The following is a 22,766-nucleotide window of genomic DNA, read 5'->3' as shown; positions in this document are numbered from 1 at the left end:
AGATTAAACTCTACGTGTCAACAATGATGGAATCTCATCCCTTTCTCTCTCTGCAAGCTTAGCTAAATACTGCAGTTGCTCTCCCCTAAAGAGGAAAATCCCCATGTATCCTGGAGCCCGAAAGTCATCCAAAGCGATGGGGTGTAAGTGTTTACCTTGCTCAAATGGCTCTTACAGAACATCGCGAGTACTCAAGTGGAGAAGTTTCTCAGCAAGCTTGAGAAACTCCGACCTGCAGGGTGCTTGTTCTGTCTCTCTTCATATAGGCCTATACACACAAGGCATTGGAACTAGTGTTAAATAATGAATTTCTGATAAACTATTACATTATTTATGCTGTATCTTACAAAGTGCCAGATGTTCCAGAACCACATTTAAGAAAATATCATCAGACTGCACACAGTGTCAACTCTTCCCTTGAGGACAGAGAATGAGATTGACACTAGAAGAGAGGGAGGAAGAGAGAGGGGGAGGAGATTTAAATGGCCAGCATTGAAGGGGTAGTCACTCACTAGTCAGGCAATTAGTGGCAAGTATGTCATTCTACCGACCAAAGGCTCAGAGCAGGACCGAAATGCAAAGGTGGTTACAAAACAGCAACTTCAAATGCGCCCTTGAGAAGATGACCAGTTCAAACGTATGGACATATGCTCATTGTTTTAGTCTCGTTTGTTTCACGCAATTGAATTTGTTTTTTTAATATGTTTTTATTTTTTTATTGTGAAATTCACTGGATTTAAACATTTTTAAACGGAAAAAACTTTTTTTCATCAACATACAGTCCACATTTCGCCCCGGGGCCTTATTCATTAGTTAACACACACACACACACACACACACACACACACACACACACACACACATCAGGTTACAGTGAGCGACAGGCTACGTGACTGTGACTGCATGTGGGACGGGTGATAGTTGGAGCGGCTTTGGAAGTTCATTGTCATCATCTTCCTACGAATATTCGGACTTCAGTGGATTTCGTGTGCGCTGCAGGGACTCGTCCTCATCACCTCTATTTGCAGACTTCCCGAAATGAAACTGTGCTTTTTCATCCCGATTGCGGTGACGCTTCACCTTCAACAGCCCACACCTGCTCAGGTAGGAAACTGTATAATGCTATGCTCAAGTCAAAACTGAACTCGTGTTTTGTTGCAGGAAAAAAAACGTCCGTAGCATATGGTTCTTGTTTAAAAACGTGCTTCATAAGTCGATGTTTTAGTAAGTTACAAATGGTCCTTTCAACTATAGTTTAATCATGTTAGTTTAAGACAAATGCGATTATGTGCCGCAGACTATCGGTTACAATAACAGCCCAAATTGGCATAATACGTGGTCTCATGTACGTAGCCTACTGTACTGTCGCAATTTATTCATAGCAAAATTCAAAACGGGTGAGTCAGCTGAAGTTCCCCAGGGCAGCTTTGATGCGACGGTCGAGTAATAGCCCATTGTGTCTTTATGAGTTGATCCCTCTTTGAATGTGTGCCATACTGAAAGCAGTGCATTCACTGGTGGAAGTGGAACGTGACAAACTGCATCACCCTCTCCCTGGCAGAGATGATGCAAGCAGACTAGCTGTTACTTTTATGGAAGCTTACTAAGCTTGTAATTACAGACAGACAGATCATACTTTTAAGAGACGGTTTCACAGAAATGGATCGTCATCGTCCACAGAAATAAGCTTGTGCAAAGAACATTAAATGTAGTTTGTTCAGGAATTATTTTCTGGTTATATGCGAATGAGAATTAACTTATTGAACAAGCTTCTAGTCTAGTAGCCTAGATTTATAGCAGCTGTCAAATAGGCTGGCCTATAACCTACTGACAAGAATGTTTTAAAGTTTGGGATGTGTCTATAGTCTATACTCTAGTCTAGACACATTGCTGCTGTAGCCTATTGTCTTAACTCTTTTGCTCATATCTTTTTATCTACATTTTCAATGTGCTGCTGCTGCTGCTGCTGTGTGTGTGTGTGTGAGTGAGTGAGTGTGTGTGTGTGTGTGTGTGTGTGTGTGTGTGTGTGTGTGTGTGTGTGTGCGCGCGCGTGCACATTTGTGTGCACGAGTACATACGTCAGTGAGTTGAGTGAGTGAAACTATTGAAACTTAATTTCAGGCTAGTCATATATCACTGTCAGACAGGAGGGGAGGTTTAACACAAAGCTGGTCTGTTCTCTGTGTGATGGCAGTGCCCATCTTTATTCTTACTTTGAAAATGTGCCAACAAGGAATAGGTCTGAGCTCAAACTGTGAGTGAGTAGTAGTACTCATTCAAAGGCTTGTGCCATCCTGCAGAAACGTTTGTAGTGGACGTGCCGCCGGATATTGGCACACGTGCAAAGAGCCACTCCAGCACTATTCAATTCATGCAGCCTAACTTATGCTCCAGCTCCATCGTATGATGTATCGGGCACCCAAAATCGATCGACTATTTTCGGTGCGCGACACCCTATAACTAAGTATAAATCATGAAGGCTTGGCTCCAATTTCCTCCCATTGAAGGTGGCTTAATGCCAGCGTCTGTGGTGTGCCTACTTCTCATGTTTAATGCAGGACAGGCTCTACCAGGTCCATTCACTACAACTATCACACAGTTCATAGCTTGACCCAAGCCATTTTACTGGACTGAATGGCACTGCTTTAGTTTTACCGTCACCTCTGTGTTTTGTATGTAGTAGTCTGTAGTGTAGCCTAACCTATGGAATTGCAAAGGGGAATCTGTCGTGGCCAAGATAATTATGCTGTATAGGTCTGGGCTTCAAGATGTTTTTTATGGACAAAAAGTAGATAGGCCTACAGGTACATGATTACCCTATATTTGCACTGTAAAAAGGCTGTCACTCCCGGCCTGCACTCTATCCTTTATAACTATATGGGCTGCGGGCAGTTCAGAAAATCGTCCACCAGTAACATAGCCAACAGCAGCGATTATAATTAAGCCAGGTTTCACCTGGCAAAAAAAACAAGATACGTGGATTACAGACGTAGGCTACATACTGTATGTACAGAGATTCTGTGCATTCATTGCAAGAAAAGATATGTGATATGCATTTTAACCAGCCATCAGTGCCCCAGCAGTATCCCCCAATTCAGCCACCTGGATTTGAACCCGGGTCTTCCACAAAAGAAACCAAACATCTCCCATGCACTAACTCAAAAGGGAATCCCCAACCCCATCCCCTCATGGCCAAGGGAATAGGGATATAATATTAGGCTTCTGGGGAGAAGGCAGAGCTACTCCACTACACATGCAGTCAACAGGCTTTAAAATTTACTATAGTTTTCTAATTGTAGATTGGGGTCAGTGGGAGCTGCTGGGGAATCAGTGGGAAAGGTGAAGGCTCCCACATCTCCACTAATCCTCATAATCAGCTCATAGCCTGCTTAGTCAAAACAAGAGTGGAGTCAAGCCAGTGCTTATAACATGTGTTGCTAAAGGGCCACTGCTACTCCAGGATTAATAGCACACATGTGTAACATCTTATCTCATATCTCTATCCATCAAAATTGCAAAAGTGTAATGCCTTACACCATAGTTGATTTGTGTTTGTGTGTGTGTGTGTGTGTGTGTGTGTGTGTGTGTGTGTGTGTGTGTGTGTGTGTGTGTGTGTGTGTGTGTGTGTGTGTGTGTGTGTGTGTTACCTTTCTTCTGCAGCCATTTGCATCACATTCTGAGAGCAACAGAGACAGCAACCAAGTTTCAATGTACAAGTTAAGCATTTAGCAGTTGAATTGGAAAAATTGGAAAAAAAAGAAAATTAAAAAGGAAATAACAGTCAGAGATGTTGGCATGATTTAAGTTTTTCTAATGCTGTGGATAAGATGTCAAGTGTGTTTTCTTGTGCCCCATTGGATGGAGCTATAGAGAGTTCCAGAGAGATCATGTCCATTAATGAGAGGATCCATTGTGAGACCTCAAGTTTATGGGGAGGTTTCCATCTTAGGACGAGCAGTTTTTTTGCAGCTGTCAGCCCTAAGAGCAGGAGTCTTCTACGTGGCATTGTCAATGTCAACCCAATCGCTAAATCATCATTCAACAGGAAAATATTAGGCAAGAGGGGAATTCTAGTTCCCATTACCTCAGATAGTACTTCTGAAACTCTAGACCAAAAACGATTGACATCTGGACACTCCCACATCATGTGCATGTACGTCCCCAGTTTCTTATTGTTACATAGGCTGAAAAGTAACAATTTAATGATGACCTCAATACAACTTCACAGACAGATTTGAGCCATAGCTTTGGACAATTGGACAACAAGGTTTTTTTTTATCAGGCAAAATGAACCATTCTTTATGCGACCCTGGTCATGAGAGAATGAGAATGTGTTTTATTTCTGTGCACTTTATAGGTGTGTGTGTACAGTATGTGTGGATATTGTCTCCACATGGTTTCACTACAATAGAAAAGTTCAGGGCAGTGGTTCTTTAAAAGGATAATTATCTAGAGAAAAGGGTTCTTTCTTCAGGGGTAGTTGGGATTACAGTTGGAGTTAATGTGGGTAAAGGTAAAAAATGTATTGTAGTGTTTGTAGTCAAACACTCATCATTGCAGTAGCATAGGCTGATTATATGACCATTCATATAATGTTCAGAGTAGTTCAATTGACCAGTATGGCCTGGTTGACTTTGTTAAAACACATTATGGCTGCACAATGGCTGGGCTGGCATGTTTTCACACAAAATGCCACCATGCGTCACATTTTTATGTATTCGTTTTTGCTTCGTTGTTTTAGTTGCTTGAGTGCTCAGTTCATACCTTCTACAAATCTGATACTGTCCAGTATTAGCTCTTTAACAGTTTGACTGCGGAAAACGATTTACCAGACTTTTAATCAACCCCCCTTCACTGCCGAGATTGTTGTATTACCTTTAGAGCATACGCTGAATTATTTGGGCTTTTAATCCGCGAAAATCGAGCGAAAAAAGCTTCCCCCGTTTGTTATGAACGGCCGGACCACCCGCCATCTTGGTACACCCGGAAGACGCAGCACAGGAGCCTCCTCCATGAGGCGTTGAATCCCATTCGTTTGCATTGGCCTCAATTTCCCAGAAGCCCTAGCAGCCCACAGCATGTGACGATTTCCGGTTTCATCATCCAAACAGATGCATCTACTCTCTTTCTCCGCGGCGAGGAAGGATTTTCTATTTATTTTTTACATTGCGGCGGATTAAACACATAAAACAAAAGGCGCGTATGTCCGATATGGCAGCGACATTAACCTGGAGTAATCCATTCAAAGCACGGAAACTGTTAATGTGTTGTAGATATGTTGTATAAGTGTTAGCACAGTCTTGAGGAACATGCCACAGCCGCTGCTTGTACCTGTATGAGTGAGTGACTGATTCTTGAGTGCTTTGTTAAGAGTGTCAAGTACAGCGGTAGCACTGGCAGACAAAAAAAATGCTTTCTGTGGACACAGCCCCTGTTTGCCAAGGTGTTTCTGAAGCGTCTCCACCTGTAGCAACGCATCTCGATGTGATCACCCCCTAACTCCCTGCCCACACTGCAGAGGAATCCTAGCACGACTACCATTTTGTTTGTTTGTTTTCTTATTTGATCCTGATAAAATCCAACTTCCAATAAATGGCAATAAATATCACATCATGTGTCATTACTCATTATAAATATATAAATATCGCATTCCTCCTTTCCCACGTTATCCATCCTTAATTGGGTACAGTGTACCGGTAATTAGGAATACCTGGATTTTGTGTTCTCCCCGTGTCCCCTAGGGTAGAGGTACCCTCTCAAAAAACATGCAGTAATCCTGATCTCTATACTGCCTCGCCTTGGTCAGCCTGATAGAGGGGAAAGAAACTGGTTGGAATAACGTGTTCTTTCCACATAGCGGCCTGCTCACTCCTCATGCATTGAAGGACGCATGATCTCATGTTGGGGCTCTCCCCAGGTTGGCAAAGGGAGAGTAGCGCCCAGGATCTTAGGCAATTGGCACCAGGTGAAAAATGGATTACAAAATCGTGGGGGTAAAACAATTTAGAAATGAGGAAATAAAAAAGAAATAGGTTCGGGCCGACAGTGAATAATTGTGACGCATTTTATTAATGTGGGTGCACAGTCCCTTGATGTGCCGACATGATGGGAGCTCCTTACAGGCTAAGCTGCACAGACACACAGCTCAACTTTCGCAAGTGTCAAGGTATTTTATTTCCTCGACTTAAATTTAAGCAGGAGTCAGCAGCACTGTAATGGTGGCTGCATCGCAAGTGAATTTGGAATTTCTTTCTTCTTCTGATAACCACCTATACAAGGCCCTCAACAACCAGGCTCCCCGCTATCTCTCTGACCTCCTCAAACGCCACGCGCCCTCCCGCTCCCTCAGGTCTGGTGATGCCAACCTCCTGGACATCACCAAAACAGACCTGATCGTGACAGGACTTTCTCAGCTGCAGCCAACTTCTTTTGGAACTCACTCCCACCTCACATCAAAGCTGCCCCCACCCTTGTCTGGTCAAAGCCTCCCTCAAAATTCCACCTTCTCAGACTTGCATTCCCCACCTAATTCTAATCCCCCTTTCTGCCTTTAAATTTCAATGTTTCCCGTTGCTTATAGTTTTTAGCCTTTTATCTACCGTAGTTATTCTTTTAATAAAGTTGTTTCTTTTACTGTGTCCGCCAGGCCGAAGGCGTGGCCGAAAACTATGTTTTGCCCTGTGTGTGTGTGTGTGTGTGTGTGTGTGTGTGTGTGTGTGTGTGTGTGTGTCCGATCAAAGTGAAACTGTGCACGCACATTCCCTGATGTCCCAGGTGTTGCCCTATTGGCCAGGTGTAGCTCGTCTTGACTCTTTTCTTTCTCCTTTCTTCATGGGCTTTCAATTATATAATGTAATCCTGGGCACTACACTTCCTCTGCCAACCTGGGGGGGGGAGCGGACTGACCTCATGCTTCCTTCTATGCATGAGGAGTCCAAGCTGCTTCTTTTCACCCGAAAGGGGGGGGAATTTTCCCGGTCGGACCGTGGAAGGAACACGTTATTCCGACCAGTTCCATTCCCCTCCATCAGGCGCCCCGGCTGGCCAGGGGGAGGTAGTTTAGAGACCAGGATTACTGCATGTTTTTTGTGAGGGTACCTACCTTAGGGGACACGGGGAGAACATGCAAACTCCACACAGAAAGATCCTTTCGCCAACCCCACCTCGGGTATGGGCACTGATGACATGGAGGAGGGAACACGCCCACAGCGTCCCCAGTGGGAATCGAACCCAGGACCTTCTAGGCGACAGCACTACAGATTATGCCACCGTTCCCTCTACCGTCGATATTTTCACCACTGGCTATGCCCAGGGCACCCCTCTCTGGTTTCGTCAATAGTAATGTGATCAAGACGGATTTGTCCGGATTTTCATATTCTATCGTAATTGGCTAAGATTGGCTTCCAAAGTTTGCAGGAGTGGTCTGTTTTGAACTAAATGCCTCAAATCATGAACGCAGCGTGGGATTGCTGTGAAACGTTGCTACTTGTACTGTACCTGTATGAGTAATGACAAATACATTATCTTGATTCTAGATGTGCTTGCATAATTGTACATACTTGCTGTACTGGTCAGTAGGCTGATTTCCACAAATGCATTGCAGAGTACATATCATGTGCAACCTAGACTTATTTTCAAGAAATATTTCCAGTCTCATATGACTCCTAATGTAGGGTGGAAGCACCTGGGCTCCCCTTTGGAACAATGGTGGCCCTATAGTCACCCTGTCACCAAGGCTGTTCCATATTTGCCATCCACCAGTTATGTTGCTCACATTCCTTCACACTGTATTTTCTCCCCTTTTGGTCAGTCATATTATTAGCTCTTCCTGTGCTGGGCCCAGAGGTGTTAAAGGACTATCCTGGTGTGTGTGCTCTGTGCTGTGCTTGTTTTAAAATGACAACAAAAGCACTACAATGAGTGGTTTTACTGTGCTTACATCCTGTTCAAATTCTAAAAGCTTGCTGCTCCAGTCACCAGTGCCTGTAGTCTCCTGTCCACTAACTAATGTCCCACACTTCTTAACAAAACCACTGGAATATCTCTGGCTGCTGTCTTCCACTGCTACCTACGCTGGCTTCATATTCTCATTGCTTCACGTCAGGATACATGACACATCTTGCCATACAGACAATAAAGATGGAGAGTTATTCGTCTGCAGTTCCAGGGAACCAAAACTCAATTGTTGGCAATGTTCACATGAATCTGTTGTTCCTCATTATGTGGACAAATGAATTAAACGAGTGAAGACTAATGAGATAATTCAACTATTCTGTGTGTCTTTGATGTTTTGACTACCAGAGTGTAAGGGCTTTTTGTTTTCATAGGGTTAGGGGCTAATGGACTTTATCATAACATTTCAGAGTTGATCTACCATGTTCCTCTCATCCCTGTGGTCTGAAGAATAAGGGAAAGCGTAGCCATCGTTCAAATGAGAGCACCCAGACTCAGCTCTTCTATCTGTGTGTGAGGAGATGATTCTATACAGGTGCTTCCTTTACATCAACCCTAGCAGCAAAACAAAGCTATCCTGGCTAAACCCAGAGGCCAGACCAGGGGGGCAGTCAGATATTTTGTGAAGCCACTAAGGAAATGAAAGTTCATATAATGGCCTGTTGTGGCGCTGTCATTGGACCCAGAAAACCCATAGCCCCATAGAAGTCCATGTATTTGGGCCCAACTTCACCTAGACTGTATTACCTTAATAAACATGGTCATGAATACTTTCTGCTTCCAGTCACTAGTTTAAAGTCTCATTTCTAATGTCATAATATTCTTTTTGGAAAATGATGGTCCCATTTATTAAAGAAATGACCATAAAGTCGCGTATGTTCTGAGGGGCGTGGCTACCGTTACAGTCTATGATCGGGATTCCCCTCCCACTCGAGTCAAAATAAAAACCAACGGAGAAGAAGGGCGGAAGTCCCGCCTCGTTGTCTGGGCCAGCCAATGGCAGCTGGGCCAAAACGGATCTAGAAAGATGGCGACTTCCATTGCAAGGAATTTTAGGCTTCATTTTACGTTCATGTTAGACCCGGGGAACGCTTTGTCCATATTTTTTACAGTCTATGGGCCAGACCCAGCAGGAGGATTGGAGCTTTGGGTGGCTGCTGTTTATGTACAAAAGTCAAGGACATGCTAGCAAAGCAAAGATACCCAGGCCATAAATTTATAGATGGTCAAATCCTGAAATATTCTCTCTCTCTCTCTCTCTCTCTCTCTCTCTCTCTCTCTCTCTCTCTCTCTCTCTCTCCCTCCCTCTCTGCATCCCTATGAGAGGAAGCTGGCAGTAGTTTGCAGTAGCAAACGAATGTGCTTCTCATTTGTTTATAACGTACATTAGATGGTTCATTAGGATCATCACACGCCTGTCTCCATCCCTGACAACCTTCTCCTGTTCAGATACAACTTGAATAATCAATGCCGGTCTGCATGTGAGCCCGTGCAACAGCAGTGACCTGATAGGCCATTTTGTGCTGTGTGGCGGTACTTCTCTTTAGTGGTAATGTCCTGGCCCAGGGGAGAGGTGCAATCGCAATCAGGAAATATGGATTTCTCCTTCCTCCTATGGGGGGCGGAGCAGCGGTGCTCGGGGCAGCCGTCTACTCAGCAGGCTTTAATCTCCCATCTGGAGGTAATTTACTGTGGTTTACACAAGGAGTACAACGTTTACTGTAATAGGGACCACAATTACCGCCGCTCAGCCTTATCAGAAGACCTGTGTCGTGTGCGCTTGTGTGTGTGTGTGTGTGTGTGTGTGTGTGTATGTGTGTGTATGTATTTGAGCATGGTGGTGCACACATGTTTAGTGCGTGTTCGTACATCGGTGCATACATTAATGGACCTGTATTGAGGAAATGACCTTTATCTTAAACAGCATGACATTTACTTTTCACTTGATTGTTGTTCCCCCATAAAGTGGCAGGATTTAGGATTTCTATTCATGAGGTTTGTTTAACCAGTCTGTAGTACAGTTAAAAGAGTCTCATTTTAAAATGAAACATCCACCATTGTGAACCCTTTGAATCATACAGTGACAAAGTGCTTACTTGCCACTGAGTGTTCTTAAATGTCCTAAACCAGTAATGTTTTAGAGGCTGTAATTGAGGCCCCCTTGAAGATAGATTCAGTTTTTGAAAGTGAAATAAGTAGAGGTGTAAGTGTAACGATACATTTTAACAGCGATACCATACGTATCATGATACATGGTTGACGAAACTATTTCGCCAAAGAAATCGATTATTTGCATTGCAAAACGATTCGATATGATACAAAGTCAATTTCGATATACTTAGATTATTGAAATAATGTTTTCGACGCAGTTACTATATCACACCCCTACTTTAAGTCCTATATAGCCGTAGGCCTGTAGAACTTTAATGGCATTGCTGTCATTTGAAGGCTCATATTGCCTTCACAACATACACAGGCACAAAGTCTGGAACATAAAGGGACTGGTTGGCGTGTGTGTGTTTCTGTGTGTGCGCGACTGCGCGTGCTTGCGTGCATGTGCGACTGTGTGCACATCATGAAAGCAGCAGGACATTCCACTTCTATCATAGTTGGGCATGGTTGTCACGCACTGGAAATAGCAGATTTACAAACTCACAACGCAATAATTAAATCAGGCATAACTTGTTGCGGCACTAGTGAGTAGTGACACATGTGTTATGGAGTAGGCTCAGTAGCCAGTGGTTGTCTTCACCCTCCCCAGGCCAACAGTATGTAGGGGGGTGTGCCTGCTAAACGTGAACCCAGATTACTATAGTTATGTGTCTTCCGCTAGCCCAGATACAGATGGTGTCTTATCTATTCAGACCAGGCCTTTCTTGTATTTAAATCAAAGGGCTTAATTGAATAATGCACTCCCCGTCATCTCACAGACTTCATATAAACAGAGTAAATTGTCACTATAAACTGTGGTGGTTTAGTAGGCTACCTACCATTTCAGATTATTAAAAGTCCAGTTCACCCTCAATACAATACATACAACAACAACAAAAAATGCTTTATGACCTTTCTTGTTTGCTTATTGTCATTTTTATGTTTGTACACTCATGTACTCTCAACATCCACCCCTTCATCCTTCTCCAGCTAATGCGAAACACAGAGGTTAAGTATGACATAGCGCAGCTGTCTGGGAGAGGAACACTGCAGCCTCTAGTATAACAGCAGGAGTTTAGCTCATATCAGGTCCTCTTCTCTGAGTCAGAAAACGGGGAGCTATGCTGTCAAACTTTCATTAGAGGCACCACAAATATGAGGGGCGCTAGCATGTATATGAGGGGCGCTAGCATGTATGTACTCTATGGCTCTGCCATAACTGATGTTGCAGATGTTTGAAAATACCCTTACATTCCCCCTTGATTAACAACTCATATTCCAAGGCACTGTTTTCCCTGTTATCACTGAGTGATATGTATAATTTATACTTTGCCAACAAGAAAAAAAAAAGGTGAATCAAGCAGTGTGCATGTATTTTTATTTATTTAAGTTTGGGCCACAGGGAGACGCCAAATTTGTCTTGCTGGTCTCAAACTGAAAAGGTTGGGGAACACTGCCTATCAGATGCTAGACAAAACTCGAGAGCAGGATTAGGGAATGGGAGTTTGGCCACAATGTGCTCAGGGAGCATGAACCTTGTTACTCCTCCGGCATGTTAATTAGCCAATGAGAATGGCTTTTCTAGAGCAGTCCACTGGCTCAGCACCAAACCATTGACAGACCATTCCAGTGCTCATTTGTGCTCCCTCAGAGTTATTATTATTAGTTAGTAATTGATACAAAATTAGTATATATATTTTTTGGCCTGGGCCGGCCAAGCGGTGCAGGCACCTAGGCTGGTAATCCAGCCTGACAGCGTGCCGCGGGTTCAAGTCCCGAACAGACGACATTTGCTGCGTGTCTAACCCCCATCTCTCTCCCCCCTTCCTGTCAAACTACTGTAATCTGTCAATAAAGGCAAAAAGAAGAAAAAACTACTCCTTAAAAGCAGTAATTGTTGTCGAATTTCTAATGTTGATCTAAGACAAAAATCCCATTTGATATTCTGGTATTATGTTCATGGGGACGGGGTTCCATACCTCTTGTCAACCAGCAGTGGTCCTACAGTATTATGACCACAGGGTCTGAAGTTTTATATACTGTAGAAGCAGGTAGATCAAAACAACCACCACTACAGTTGTGTTATAGTTAGTATACTGAGTGATTATTAATAGGCCTATACTCTACCATAAAGATTGGTCAAATTCTATTTTATTTACCTAAAGTCCAGCATGCAGCATGCAGAGAGAAAATCTACATCACAGCTACAAAATCTACTCACAGCTCAAGTTTAATATATTTTTCATTTGAAAGGGTCATTCTTTCCTCTTCGGATCTGAATCACTCTGTGTTCATTGCTTTCTCATGCACTCACATTTGCCCAGCGAGTAAGGAGCAGCTACGTGAGAATGCTCATGAAGTCTGCAGTCTATAATCTGCCAACTATTTGGGGGTAGATTACTCATCTGCTCTTGACCAGAGGAGATGCCAAGAGGCTGCCTTTGTGGTGTGCCCAGGCTTAACCCTCAACCTGTGTCAGAAAATCCACACAAGGCTCTCCCCATGTTGCCACAAGACCAAAAGGCATCCCGTACCACTGCCAAAAAAGCCCTTGTGATTCTGGCTAAAGCTAAAAAGAAATGATATGCCAATTAACACTAGAAAAGGATTTATATTATGATTCTGGCATTGCTGGTGATGCTAAAAAGAGGAATTAATGCTAGATAGATCTGAATCAGAATCATCTTTACTGTCACATCACAGTTTTACAAGTAAACAAGTGGGTGAAATTCATTTTGTGCATAGTTCCCATCGTGTTATTTTTCCAAGAAAACAAAGGGTCTCCATCACCGTCACCGTCAGGGAATGTTCCTTTTAATGAATGAAGGGTACTCCACTGCCGGCGTTGCGTTGCGCTGCTTTCGGTGACGGCATCAAACCTCAAAAATTGTCCGGTTAATTTTTTGCCGCTGTCACACTGCCCTCCAGACGGTCCAGTCTGGAGGGCAGTGTGACATCTGAGTGGTGTATGAAGGTTTCATTGAGAGACCAAGAGACCGAGTCCGACTAATGTGCTGGCTGCTGTGTCGTTATCCCCTCCTTTCTAGACATTTTGTAAAAATCCTGACTGCCTTGTTTTGAAACACAACAGCTCATTATCGTAATTTTCTTTGTTTATTAGTAGGGACAGTGAATCCCACAAAACAATGTAGCTTTACTTGTGGTGTTATTGAATCCTGTGTTGTAATATGGTATTGTGCAATAGATACAAGTCAGTGGCAGTGTTATAATAGCACTGGTGTCACTGTAACAGCACATTTTGTCCAGATTAGATATGCTGGCAGCCTTCCGTTCAGTAAGAAAAGGGGAGATTCCTTTTGCACAATTCCTGTAATGCAGGGAGGATTGTGTCCAAGTAATAGATCTGACATGAGAGTTCCACTGTATAGCACAGACCTGCCTACTGACAGATACAGGAAACCCATTGAACACACACGTGTGTGTGTGTGTGTGTGTGTGTGTGTGTGTGTGTGTGTGTGTGTGTGTGTGTGTGTGTGTGTGTGTGCGTGCGTGCGTGCGTGCGTGCGTGCGTGCGTGCGTGCGTGTGTCATGCACATCATCATCATGAAAGCAGGACATTCCACTTCCAATCATATTGTTGGTCTCATTATAAAATCACACACTGGCCTTCAAGCAAAGCTTGGATCCTTAACAGAAAGGTGACACATTTCAGAAATTAGAAGATTTGTATCAGAAGCAGCAATAACTTTATTTTTTATTTTTTTAAGATATTTTTTTGCGGCTTACGCCTTTATTGGTTTTTTAAGGGATAGAAAGTAGGCTGACAGGAAACGGGAGAGAGATGGGGGGATGACATGCGGTAAAGGCCGTGTCGGGTCCGGGAGTCGAACCCGCGGCACACCGCGACTGGATCACCAGTCCGGTGCCCAGACCGTTACGCTACGGCCTGGGCCAATAACTTTATTGTGTCCTGAATTTCCCCCCATCAGTGTTTGCCATTATGTAAAAACCTTTGGACCAATCCAACAATGTGCATGTGTGCAGACATCGTATCAGTACGGCTATCACCAGGTATCTGCCTGTGAAATTCAACGCCGGTGGAGTCGACAGAATGTGGAAGCAGGTTGTTCTCTGCTTCTCCAGCCTCCTTCGCGGGGGGGGGGGGAGATTTTGATCAAATAGAGATTTCCCTTCCTGAGATGGAGTCACTCGTGGTTTGCTGTTTTCCCAGACGAATGAAAAACGCACTCTGTTTATCATGGGATGATGGGAAAAAATCAAGACAGGGGGAAATCACCAATGGGCAAATAAATAGAGAGCTAAATCTTACACCACAGGAAACAGGTTTTGAACCTAAACAGTTGGGCAAATAGAGGAATGTGATATATAAGAGACAGGATCTGGTCCTTGTCAAAAAGGCTTTTCCACAGCAGGTTTAAAAAAGAGAAGAAGCAATTCTCACCTCTCTTGCAGTGTCAAGCAGTAGTTCCAACATTCAACCACTAGAGGACACTTCTGCATAACTCTGATTTCTGAAATTGTTACTGTACTATGATAATAATTACATTAAATAATATAAGATGTACAGTAAGATACACCTTTATTGATTTGATACAGAGTAGAGAGATACGAATGAGCTCAAATAGAAAGTAAAATTAATAAACATTGACACTAGACTTCTGCACTTTGTCTGACTAAGTTAATGGGGTCTTCATTATGACATTCTGCACCACTGTAATTCCTAGGGGAGATGTATGTGGCAGTAATGATGTAAGATTTGGGCCCCAATGCTATTTATTTTGGCTACATCATCTACAGGTTCTCACTGTCTCTGTGTTTTCGGAAAGGTGCCATATAAAAAATGTGACGATCTCACAAGATGGCATCATTTTTGTTGAACCCAATGTTTTACGCTATCCATATGAACCGTAATGTAAAGTCACAGAAGGCATGATCGATATTTTATCAAAGCCTTTCTTTCATTTTGTTTCAGAGCATTTACCCATCAAGTATAAACAGCACATCTGAAGGTAAGAGTCTGTCTGTCTGTCTGTCTGTCTGTCTGTCTGTCTGTCTGTCTGTCTGGTCTGTCTGTCTGTCTGTCTGTCTGTCTGTCTGTCTGTCTGTCTGTCTGTCTGTCTGTCTGTCTGTCTGTCTGTATATTTGTTCATAGCAATGGTTTTCTTTTAAATATTTTTACAGTTTTATAGTTGGTTGATTAATTAGGTGTGATGTTAGAGGGAAAACAGGGCATGTCAGGCTATAAAGGGACAACGCTGGTCAGGGGATGTTTTCATGGAACAGTCAACTCCATTGTCAATGAATAAGATCAACATGTTACACCTTTGAATCCACAACAGCTAACATTTGTTGCCGTTCTGAGAAAGCGGCAAGGTTGTGATCTAATATTCTTCCTATTTTTGTAAATTGTGAAATGTGTGAAAATTGGGTGATTCCCTCTGGGGGAGTGTTCTAGTGGCGCCATCAGTGCCCATTTCTGTGTGGAGTTCGCGTTTATACCCTCACAAAAAACAATGCAGTAATCCAAGTCTCTATAGTGGCCCCCTGGCCAGCTGGAGTGCCTGATGGAGGGGACTGGAACTGGTTGGAATAACGTGTTCCTTGTCCACACAACGGAAATTGCATTCAAGGACATATAGATAGTTCAGGTGCAGCAAATTCCTAAGTTGGAAACCCCCTCCAACGACCAAGCAAGAAACAAAGTTCACAGTCCACTCCTGCATTGCCGCCCGGTTTCATATCGCTCTCCATAGCGTAGCTGATCCCACAGGCCCAAAATCCAGCGGACGGACACACCGCTAGAAGATCAGGTCCGACGCCTCTCTTCCCGGTAGCTGTTCACGGGAGGGGCAGACAGGCTGTCGGTATACTCCATCGGTGAGCAGCACCTTCTTGTATGCAAGGCCTGCGATGGTGTTGAAGCACACAGTCCACAAATGTTGGGGATGCATCTTAAATCTGCACCCACTGCATAAATGGTGGTAGTTGCAACAGAGCAGTTTAACGTCATGCCCAGGACACACACGTGCGCGCGTGCACACACACAAAACCCCAAACCCTGTCTGCTTTTATAAACAGCTGTTGTAGTGGTAGGCTCCATTCGGTGACCCCCTCGGGTCACTTCGGTCCCAGAGGTTCCAGCTCAGCTCCAGCCCTGGTCCAGGTTCTGCTCATGGCCATGTTTTCAGCGTTTGTTTTCTCTTCTCTCTGTGTTTGTTCGGCCATAGGCGGCCCTGTTTTTTCCCTGACTGACTATGCAAGTGGGACACTTTCACACATATGCTCCCACAGGAAAGCAAGCATTATACAAACATTTTTCTTCTTCTTCAGAATGAAAACAGGACACACACACAGGCATATTGCAAGAGGTCTCATGTTCGCATTATAATAAGAGCACGCTCTGGCCGTACAGTAGAGCTTGTTATTGATGCCCCGACCTCTTGAATTCATGGAAATGTGCTTAAATGTGTTTTACAAGCATATTGTTCAGATTTTTTAAGTTACTGTATATGCAGTGTACACTTACAATGTAATTAATATAAATGTGAATAGCTAATTACCATATTCACTGTGATACAAAAGATGCATGCACTCAATGTAGGAATTGTGGCCAATCTATACACCAGTCATGACCACCATTAACTTCCATTATAAAATGTAAGTTAAAAACCATATGTGAAAAAGAATGTATGGATGGAGGTACTTCTTTGGCCTACTGGCAGCATGCACAATAAATTTGGCGCTGATCGTTCCAGCGGTTTATGAGATTAGCCACGGACAGACAGACAGACACACTCGCACGCACGCACGCACGCACGCACGCACCCACACACACACACACACACACACACACACACACACACACACACACACACACACACACACACATTTGCGATTCTTTGCTTGCGAAGATCATAGGAGGAGTTCATAGTTTGAGGTCCTTTTTCTTTGCTTTGAGGCAGGCACATTGATGTCCATATAAGCTGATCCTTGACCGATTTTCTGGCAACTGGTGCACTTGAACTCCTGGCCTGATGTGGCCGATGAACATAACCTCCCCCCTTGCCTGTAAGCCTGGTGGAGATAATAATAGCAATACTAAATGTGCGACACTCATGACTTAAATAGTACACTAATCTACGCATGGCCAGGTATTTATGTGCACTACCCTTTTGTCTTTGTGACTAGGTTATAATTAACTACATTAACGCTAGTGTCCCTAATATGGGCTTGTAATAAACTAATATTCCGTGAAAATAGGCGAACATAGCAGATCTACAATATCACAACACGTTGACATGTATATTGTATGTTTTGATACCTGGTGTAGAGGGGGAAAAGGAGGGGACCAAGTATAGAATCCTGGCATACCCAGGGTTTGAGTCACTGAGTCACAAGGAAATAACGCCAGTTCCCATGGCTCAATCTCTGTCTTTGCATCCCACAGTTCTGATGTTCCAAGAAGTGTGGGGTCGGAGCCTCTGCAGGACCATTGAGAAGCTGGTGGAAGTGGTGCAGGAATACCCTGGAGAAGTGGAGCATATCTACAGTCCGTCGTGTGTGCCCTTGGTGCGTTGTGCAGGCTGCTGTGGAGATGAGAACCTGGAGTGTCATCCCATCCACACCTCAAATGTCACCATGCAGGTAGGTTAATGCAGCACTTCACACTGCTACTTACGTGTTATGTAAAGTACACAATAACATTTTATTTAACTCTGGAAAACAGACCGGTATGGCTCCATGTTGATTACAGTTGTACACGAGTTATAACTGGATAAATTAACAGTAACACTGAGGATTTTACTGTGTAAGGGTGCAGTCACACCGAATTTTAATTCTGTATATGAGGGCAGATTCTGCCAATGCTTTTCAATGGGAAAGGAGCGTTTTGTTGCCATTTCCGGATTTCTGCAGATTTTGCGGAAATCCGTGAATGGCAATAAACAGCTCTGTTCCCACTGAAAAGCTATGGCAGAATCCGCTGCATAGGCAGAATCATTTGGTGTGACCTGGCCACACCCTAATGGACCTGACCACACCCTAATGACCACCTGACCACACCCTAATGACCACCTGACCACACCTGAATGGCTTCATTGTGACCTGACCACACCCTAATGGCTTCATTGCAATCTTCAGCCTCTGTTTTTGTGTTTCTCAGCTGTTGAAAATCAAGCCAACAGAGCAAGGTCAAGAATATGTTGAGATGACATTTGTGGAGCATCAGACATGTGAATGTAGGTAAGAGAAATAAAGACTTCATCCTTGATGGCCTGTGCACACTGATATATTGACATTCAGAAGTATGCATTGCACTCACTCCATTGCGATATTTGATCCTCAGAATCAGGACGCCAATCGTGAAATTTGAACGGTGAGGACATTGCACTGAATTATTTGTATCCGTTTTAAGCTTTTGATTCAAATCACAGAGAATTTAATTTTACCATCTATCTCACTGTTAACTGCAGTCGGAGACAACGAGGAAGAGGAAGAAAGAGAAAGGACAGACAAAGAGGGAAGGAATGTGATGGGTGAGGGCATTTGAGCAAAACAATATATATTCTACCTATCTGACGGTAAACATATTTCTGTAAACACTGGCGTTGCCCTAGTAAATGATTTAATAGTACAGGCAAACTGACCACAATACAGCTAGTCGAATCGACTTTTTTTATATCATAGTTTTCCAGGTGTAAAGCAATGGGTGAACAACAAAAAAATGTGTTCCATCGTTTCGTAGTATTCTATGAGAAGAGATATAGAGATGTCAGAGGAAAGAAATAGAAAACAGGTTAATTTGAACAAATAATATTTAGAATGTTAGCGTCATATGCAGCATTTTATTTGAAACATTTGCATATGTAGGTGGAAAGTAGCAGCAGTACTTGTAGTAGAAGTATGTCTAAAAGTTGTTTGTTGGTGCTGATAAGGGTTCTCAGATACAGGTCTCCTAGCTAGTAATAGTAGCAACAGTTGATTAAACCATCCATTAATTACCACCATTAGAGACATAATATTGTTATCCATTGTGTCTTTCAGGTGTCAGATTCCTCGCAGGTAACTGCAGCAGTCATCCTTCCCACTGTCGGGACTATTTATTTTTTGCCCGGTGACAATACCAAGAGTCTTCTTAGCTCATCTATCAATACTGTGCCTGTCTGCAGCAAGAGACTCAAACTGCTGGGCTGTTTAGCTGACAGGCCCTCCTGCTGACAGGGAGAGCATCTATAATCAAGGTTCAACAGGAAGTGCCTTTTGACTGGTGGGAACATCTGTTAAACACCTGATACAATGGACAACACTGGGAGCCAGTGCAATTGAGGACCAAACAGAGAAAATATCAAAATAATATTGATGTCTTCTCCTTCACACCAGTTATCAACTATTGCCCAAACCCACCCCAACCCCCATCCCTTTGGTATTTAAAACTCTTATGACTTTCTTGTTTAAAGTGTATATTTATTGATGCATCAAAATATTATTTTGGACCAATGACTTGGAGGAAATATGTGAGTCCTTATTCAACCTTCCACTTAGGACTGACAGGATGTCTTTTGTCATAATAATTGCATGTGATGAATGTGTTACAGACATAGACCGTAAAAATGAATGGACAACCGCCACACCGATAGAGTCTACAGGCAGTAAATGAAGATTTCAAATCTGCCATCTTTACGAAGCCACCCCTGAACTGAATGCTATTGGTCAGGAGCAGACGTGGGACCAGAGTGGGGGGGGTGGGTCTTACTCGAAACCCTCGTGTACAACAATTCACGTCCACCAACAAACTGAACTGCGTCAGGAAAACATCAACTACAACAAACGATACTTTTGGTTTTAAAGACCCTATGACATGCAAAGAAGGGGGTAATCCGGGCTATCCAATTAAATACATGCTATGATAATGTCACGCAGCAGTCTTACCCCCCCTCTTTCCCTGCATTTATAATGTATAATTATCTACTGTGTTGATATGGCTCGTCCCCCGAGCCCTGGTGGTCCGGGGGGGTAAACCTGAAATTCTGCCCGGGGAGAGACCACCTCAGATGGGGACACAGGGCTTGGTCACTGGGGCAGACCACAGGGCTCAAGTGTGATATTGCGATTGTGCAACAGTTAACCTTAAAAAACCCCACGTCAACTCAATTTCATTGTAACTAAGATATGCGATAAAAAATAAATTCATACCTTTTTATTTATTTAGCCACTACGAGCCACGGCAAAGCAGAGTTGTGAAGAGCGGAGTGTGAAGCTTGTCAATCAAAATCATCCAATGTAGCCACGCCCGGCCGCAGCATACCCTACTTTATCATCATTCTTTTTAAATGAATCATGGGACCATAATTTACTAAAAAGCATAGTATCATAGTAAAGTTAAGCCAAAAACCCATCCACTTGCATAGAGGATAGTTTTATCTGGGCCCGCACAGCGACACTACAGGCCCATGAGGTCATTCATATGAACTTGCACTTCCTTATTTGCCTCAGGCAATATTTCCAAAGCTGGCTGCTTGGTTACAGAGAGAAGGCAGTTGTTCTGTAATTGTCTGACTTTAGTTTTTTGGCTTTTTGCCTTTATTGATAGATTTACAGTCGTTTGACAGGAAAGGGGGAGAGAGATGGGTGGAAGACACGCAGCAAAGGTCGTAGGGATCGGGACTAGAACCTGTGACACGCTAGGACACTAGGATTACCAGCCTAGGTGCCTGGACCACTCGGCTGGCCCAGGCCCTAATTGTCTGACTTTTAAATGAGCTTCCCTACAATTGTTGTTTTTAACAATACAAAGCCCCCTGGGACAGAAGACAGGTAAGATTATCTCCAAGGTCAGAGTGAAACCAACTACCAAGAACTATATTTTTAGAAATGTCGAGGTTTATTGACTGGAGATATGTCCAAAGATGTTTGTGTATAAATAAATAAAGTAAATAAATGGGATCAGTTAATACAGAGATATTGTATGTCAAGCTGTTGTATACAACTTCCTATACATAGACATTTCTATTTGCTCTCTCTCTCTCTCTCTCCGTACGTGTGTGCATGCATAGAGAAAGGTGTACATTTCAACACTGTCTGGGACAGTTTAAAAAAAAACATTGGCTTTGACTTTAGCCAAACATGGTAGCTAGCTACTCTATATGTTGTCCTTTGAAGACAGCATCTATTGCTGTTTTCAAATTACAGCATGTGGTATATTTTCATACCATACAGGAGAGAAAATGTGGGACGGCAGACAGCAGATCAGAGATGTTCCTGGTGTTTACACAGCAGCATACACTGCAGCATACAGCATGACAGCATAGGCTCACGCTGGCCTTGACCAGCCACAAGGTAGTGACTCACTGACCCAGTTACATTGAAATTCGACTGGTTATCAAGAGTCCCAATACACATTGGTCCTTTGAAGACAGCATCTATTCCTGTTTTCAAATTACAGCAGTTGTAGTTGTTAGAGGCATTTCTAATTATGTCCTATTGTTTTAGTTTGGCAGCACCTAGTGGTTGTTTTTGGTGTTAAACCTGACCTAAGACTCACAGACTCAGGAACCTCTGTGAAGACAGGTGTGTGAGGAAACACTAAACAGTCTGGTAATCTCAGGTCGAGAGGACACCTAAACTTTGTGGGCATCTCAATGTTAAAGGACAACTTTATTTTAGTTTTTTCAACCAAGGTTCATGTTTTATTAGAGAAAGTAAAAGATGAGTGATATTTTTTGTTCATTTGCTGCTTTCTTTCGTTTTAGCGATTTTATTTATTTTTGACAGGGATGCGGGGGCATTCGAACATGGGGCTAAATATGTATGGATTTATTTTTTATTATTAATGTCAAATAGGGGCATTGCTGGGTTTAAAAGGCATAAAATTGGTTAAAAGGTGGCCTCAGTGGCCCATGAGGCCTTTGGGCATCACTTCCTGTTGTCAGCCTTTCAATTCATTTGTCAGTCTATGGGCCGGGGCACACCTTAGCGCACAGCCGCGGATAGAAGAAGTTGACACCCGACGTCTTTCCGGCTTTTTAGACAGCTGGTGGATGGAAAAGAAGCTCCACCCCCATGGCTGACTGACGCGGAGCGGAGGAGAGCGTTTCCGGGAATCTGTCCGTCGCGTCAGTCAGCCGCGGAGGTGGAGCTTCTTTTCCATCCACCAGCTGTCTAAAAAGCCGGAATGACGTCGGGTGTCAACTTCTTCTGTCCGCGGCTGTGCGCTAAGGTGTGCCTGCGCTGTATCCATGTCAATCTACAAGATCTCCCTCCACACAGCTGGTTCAAATTTAAATGCTCTTGACACTTGCTCTTATAGCAGTGACTTCAGCTCTTGATGATATGTGCATTGATCGTTATTGATCAATCATTTGAATCAGCTGTGTGGAGGGAGTCAGGGAGATATTGTATAGGGTAAGTAAGTAGGCAGACTCCTAGTATTGTTGACTGACATGGATAACTCAAATGAATGACTGACAACAAAACATACACACCCTTTTGCCCTAGTAAGCTCCCTAGGAAATGTGTGGAAATGGGTTTTTACTTTTAGGCCAATTTTAGGTGACCGACCATTGTGAACGACTTTACTCCAAAAGGCTTTTGACACCGTAAACCTCTCCATACTGATTAATACGCTAAAAGCAATTGGTTTTGATAACACATCAGTGAGCTGCATGCAATCCTACCTGGAGGAG

The 22,766-nt window shown here is 43.3% G+C and overlaps 1 protein-coding gene across 1 annotated transcript; it reads left to right on the top strand.

The window, feature by feature from the left end:
- The first annotated feature begins 563 nt into the window (after nucleotides 1-563).
- On the top strand, nucleotides 564-21,012 carry pgfb (placental growth factor b). Its single transcript, XM_083791571.1, has 7 exons — nucleotides 564-1,104; nucleotides 15,059-15,095; nucleotides 17,534-17,730; nucleotides 18,248-18,327; nucleotides 18,431-18,460; nucleotides 18,558-18,620; nucleotides 19,129-21,012. Exons 1-7 carry the CDS (start codon nucleotides 1,039-1,041, stop codon nucleotides 19,148-19,150), a joined length of 495 nt encoding a protein of 164 aa, XP_083647697.1. The 5' UTR covers nucleotides 564-1,038; the 3' UTR covers nucleotides 19,151-21,012.
- Nucleotides 21,013-22,766: the final 1,754 nt, after the last annotated feature.

The sequence above is a fragment of the Protomyctophum parallelum genome (genome assembly GCF_964188405.1).
Source record: "Protomyctophum parallelum genome assembly, chromosome: 20".
Lineage (NCBI taxonomy): Eukaryota > Metazoa > Chordata > Actinopteri > Myctophiformes > Myctophidae > Protomyctophum > Protomyctophum parallelum.
The sequence above is the reverse complement of the archived record's forward strand: the minus strand, read 5'-3'. Positions and strand labels throughout refer to the sequence as shown.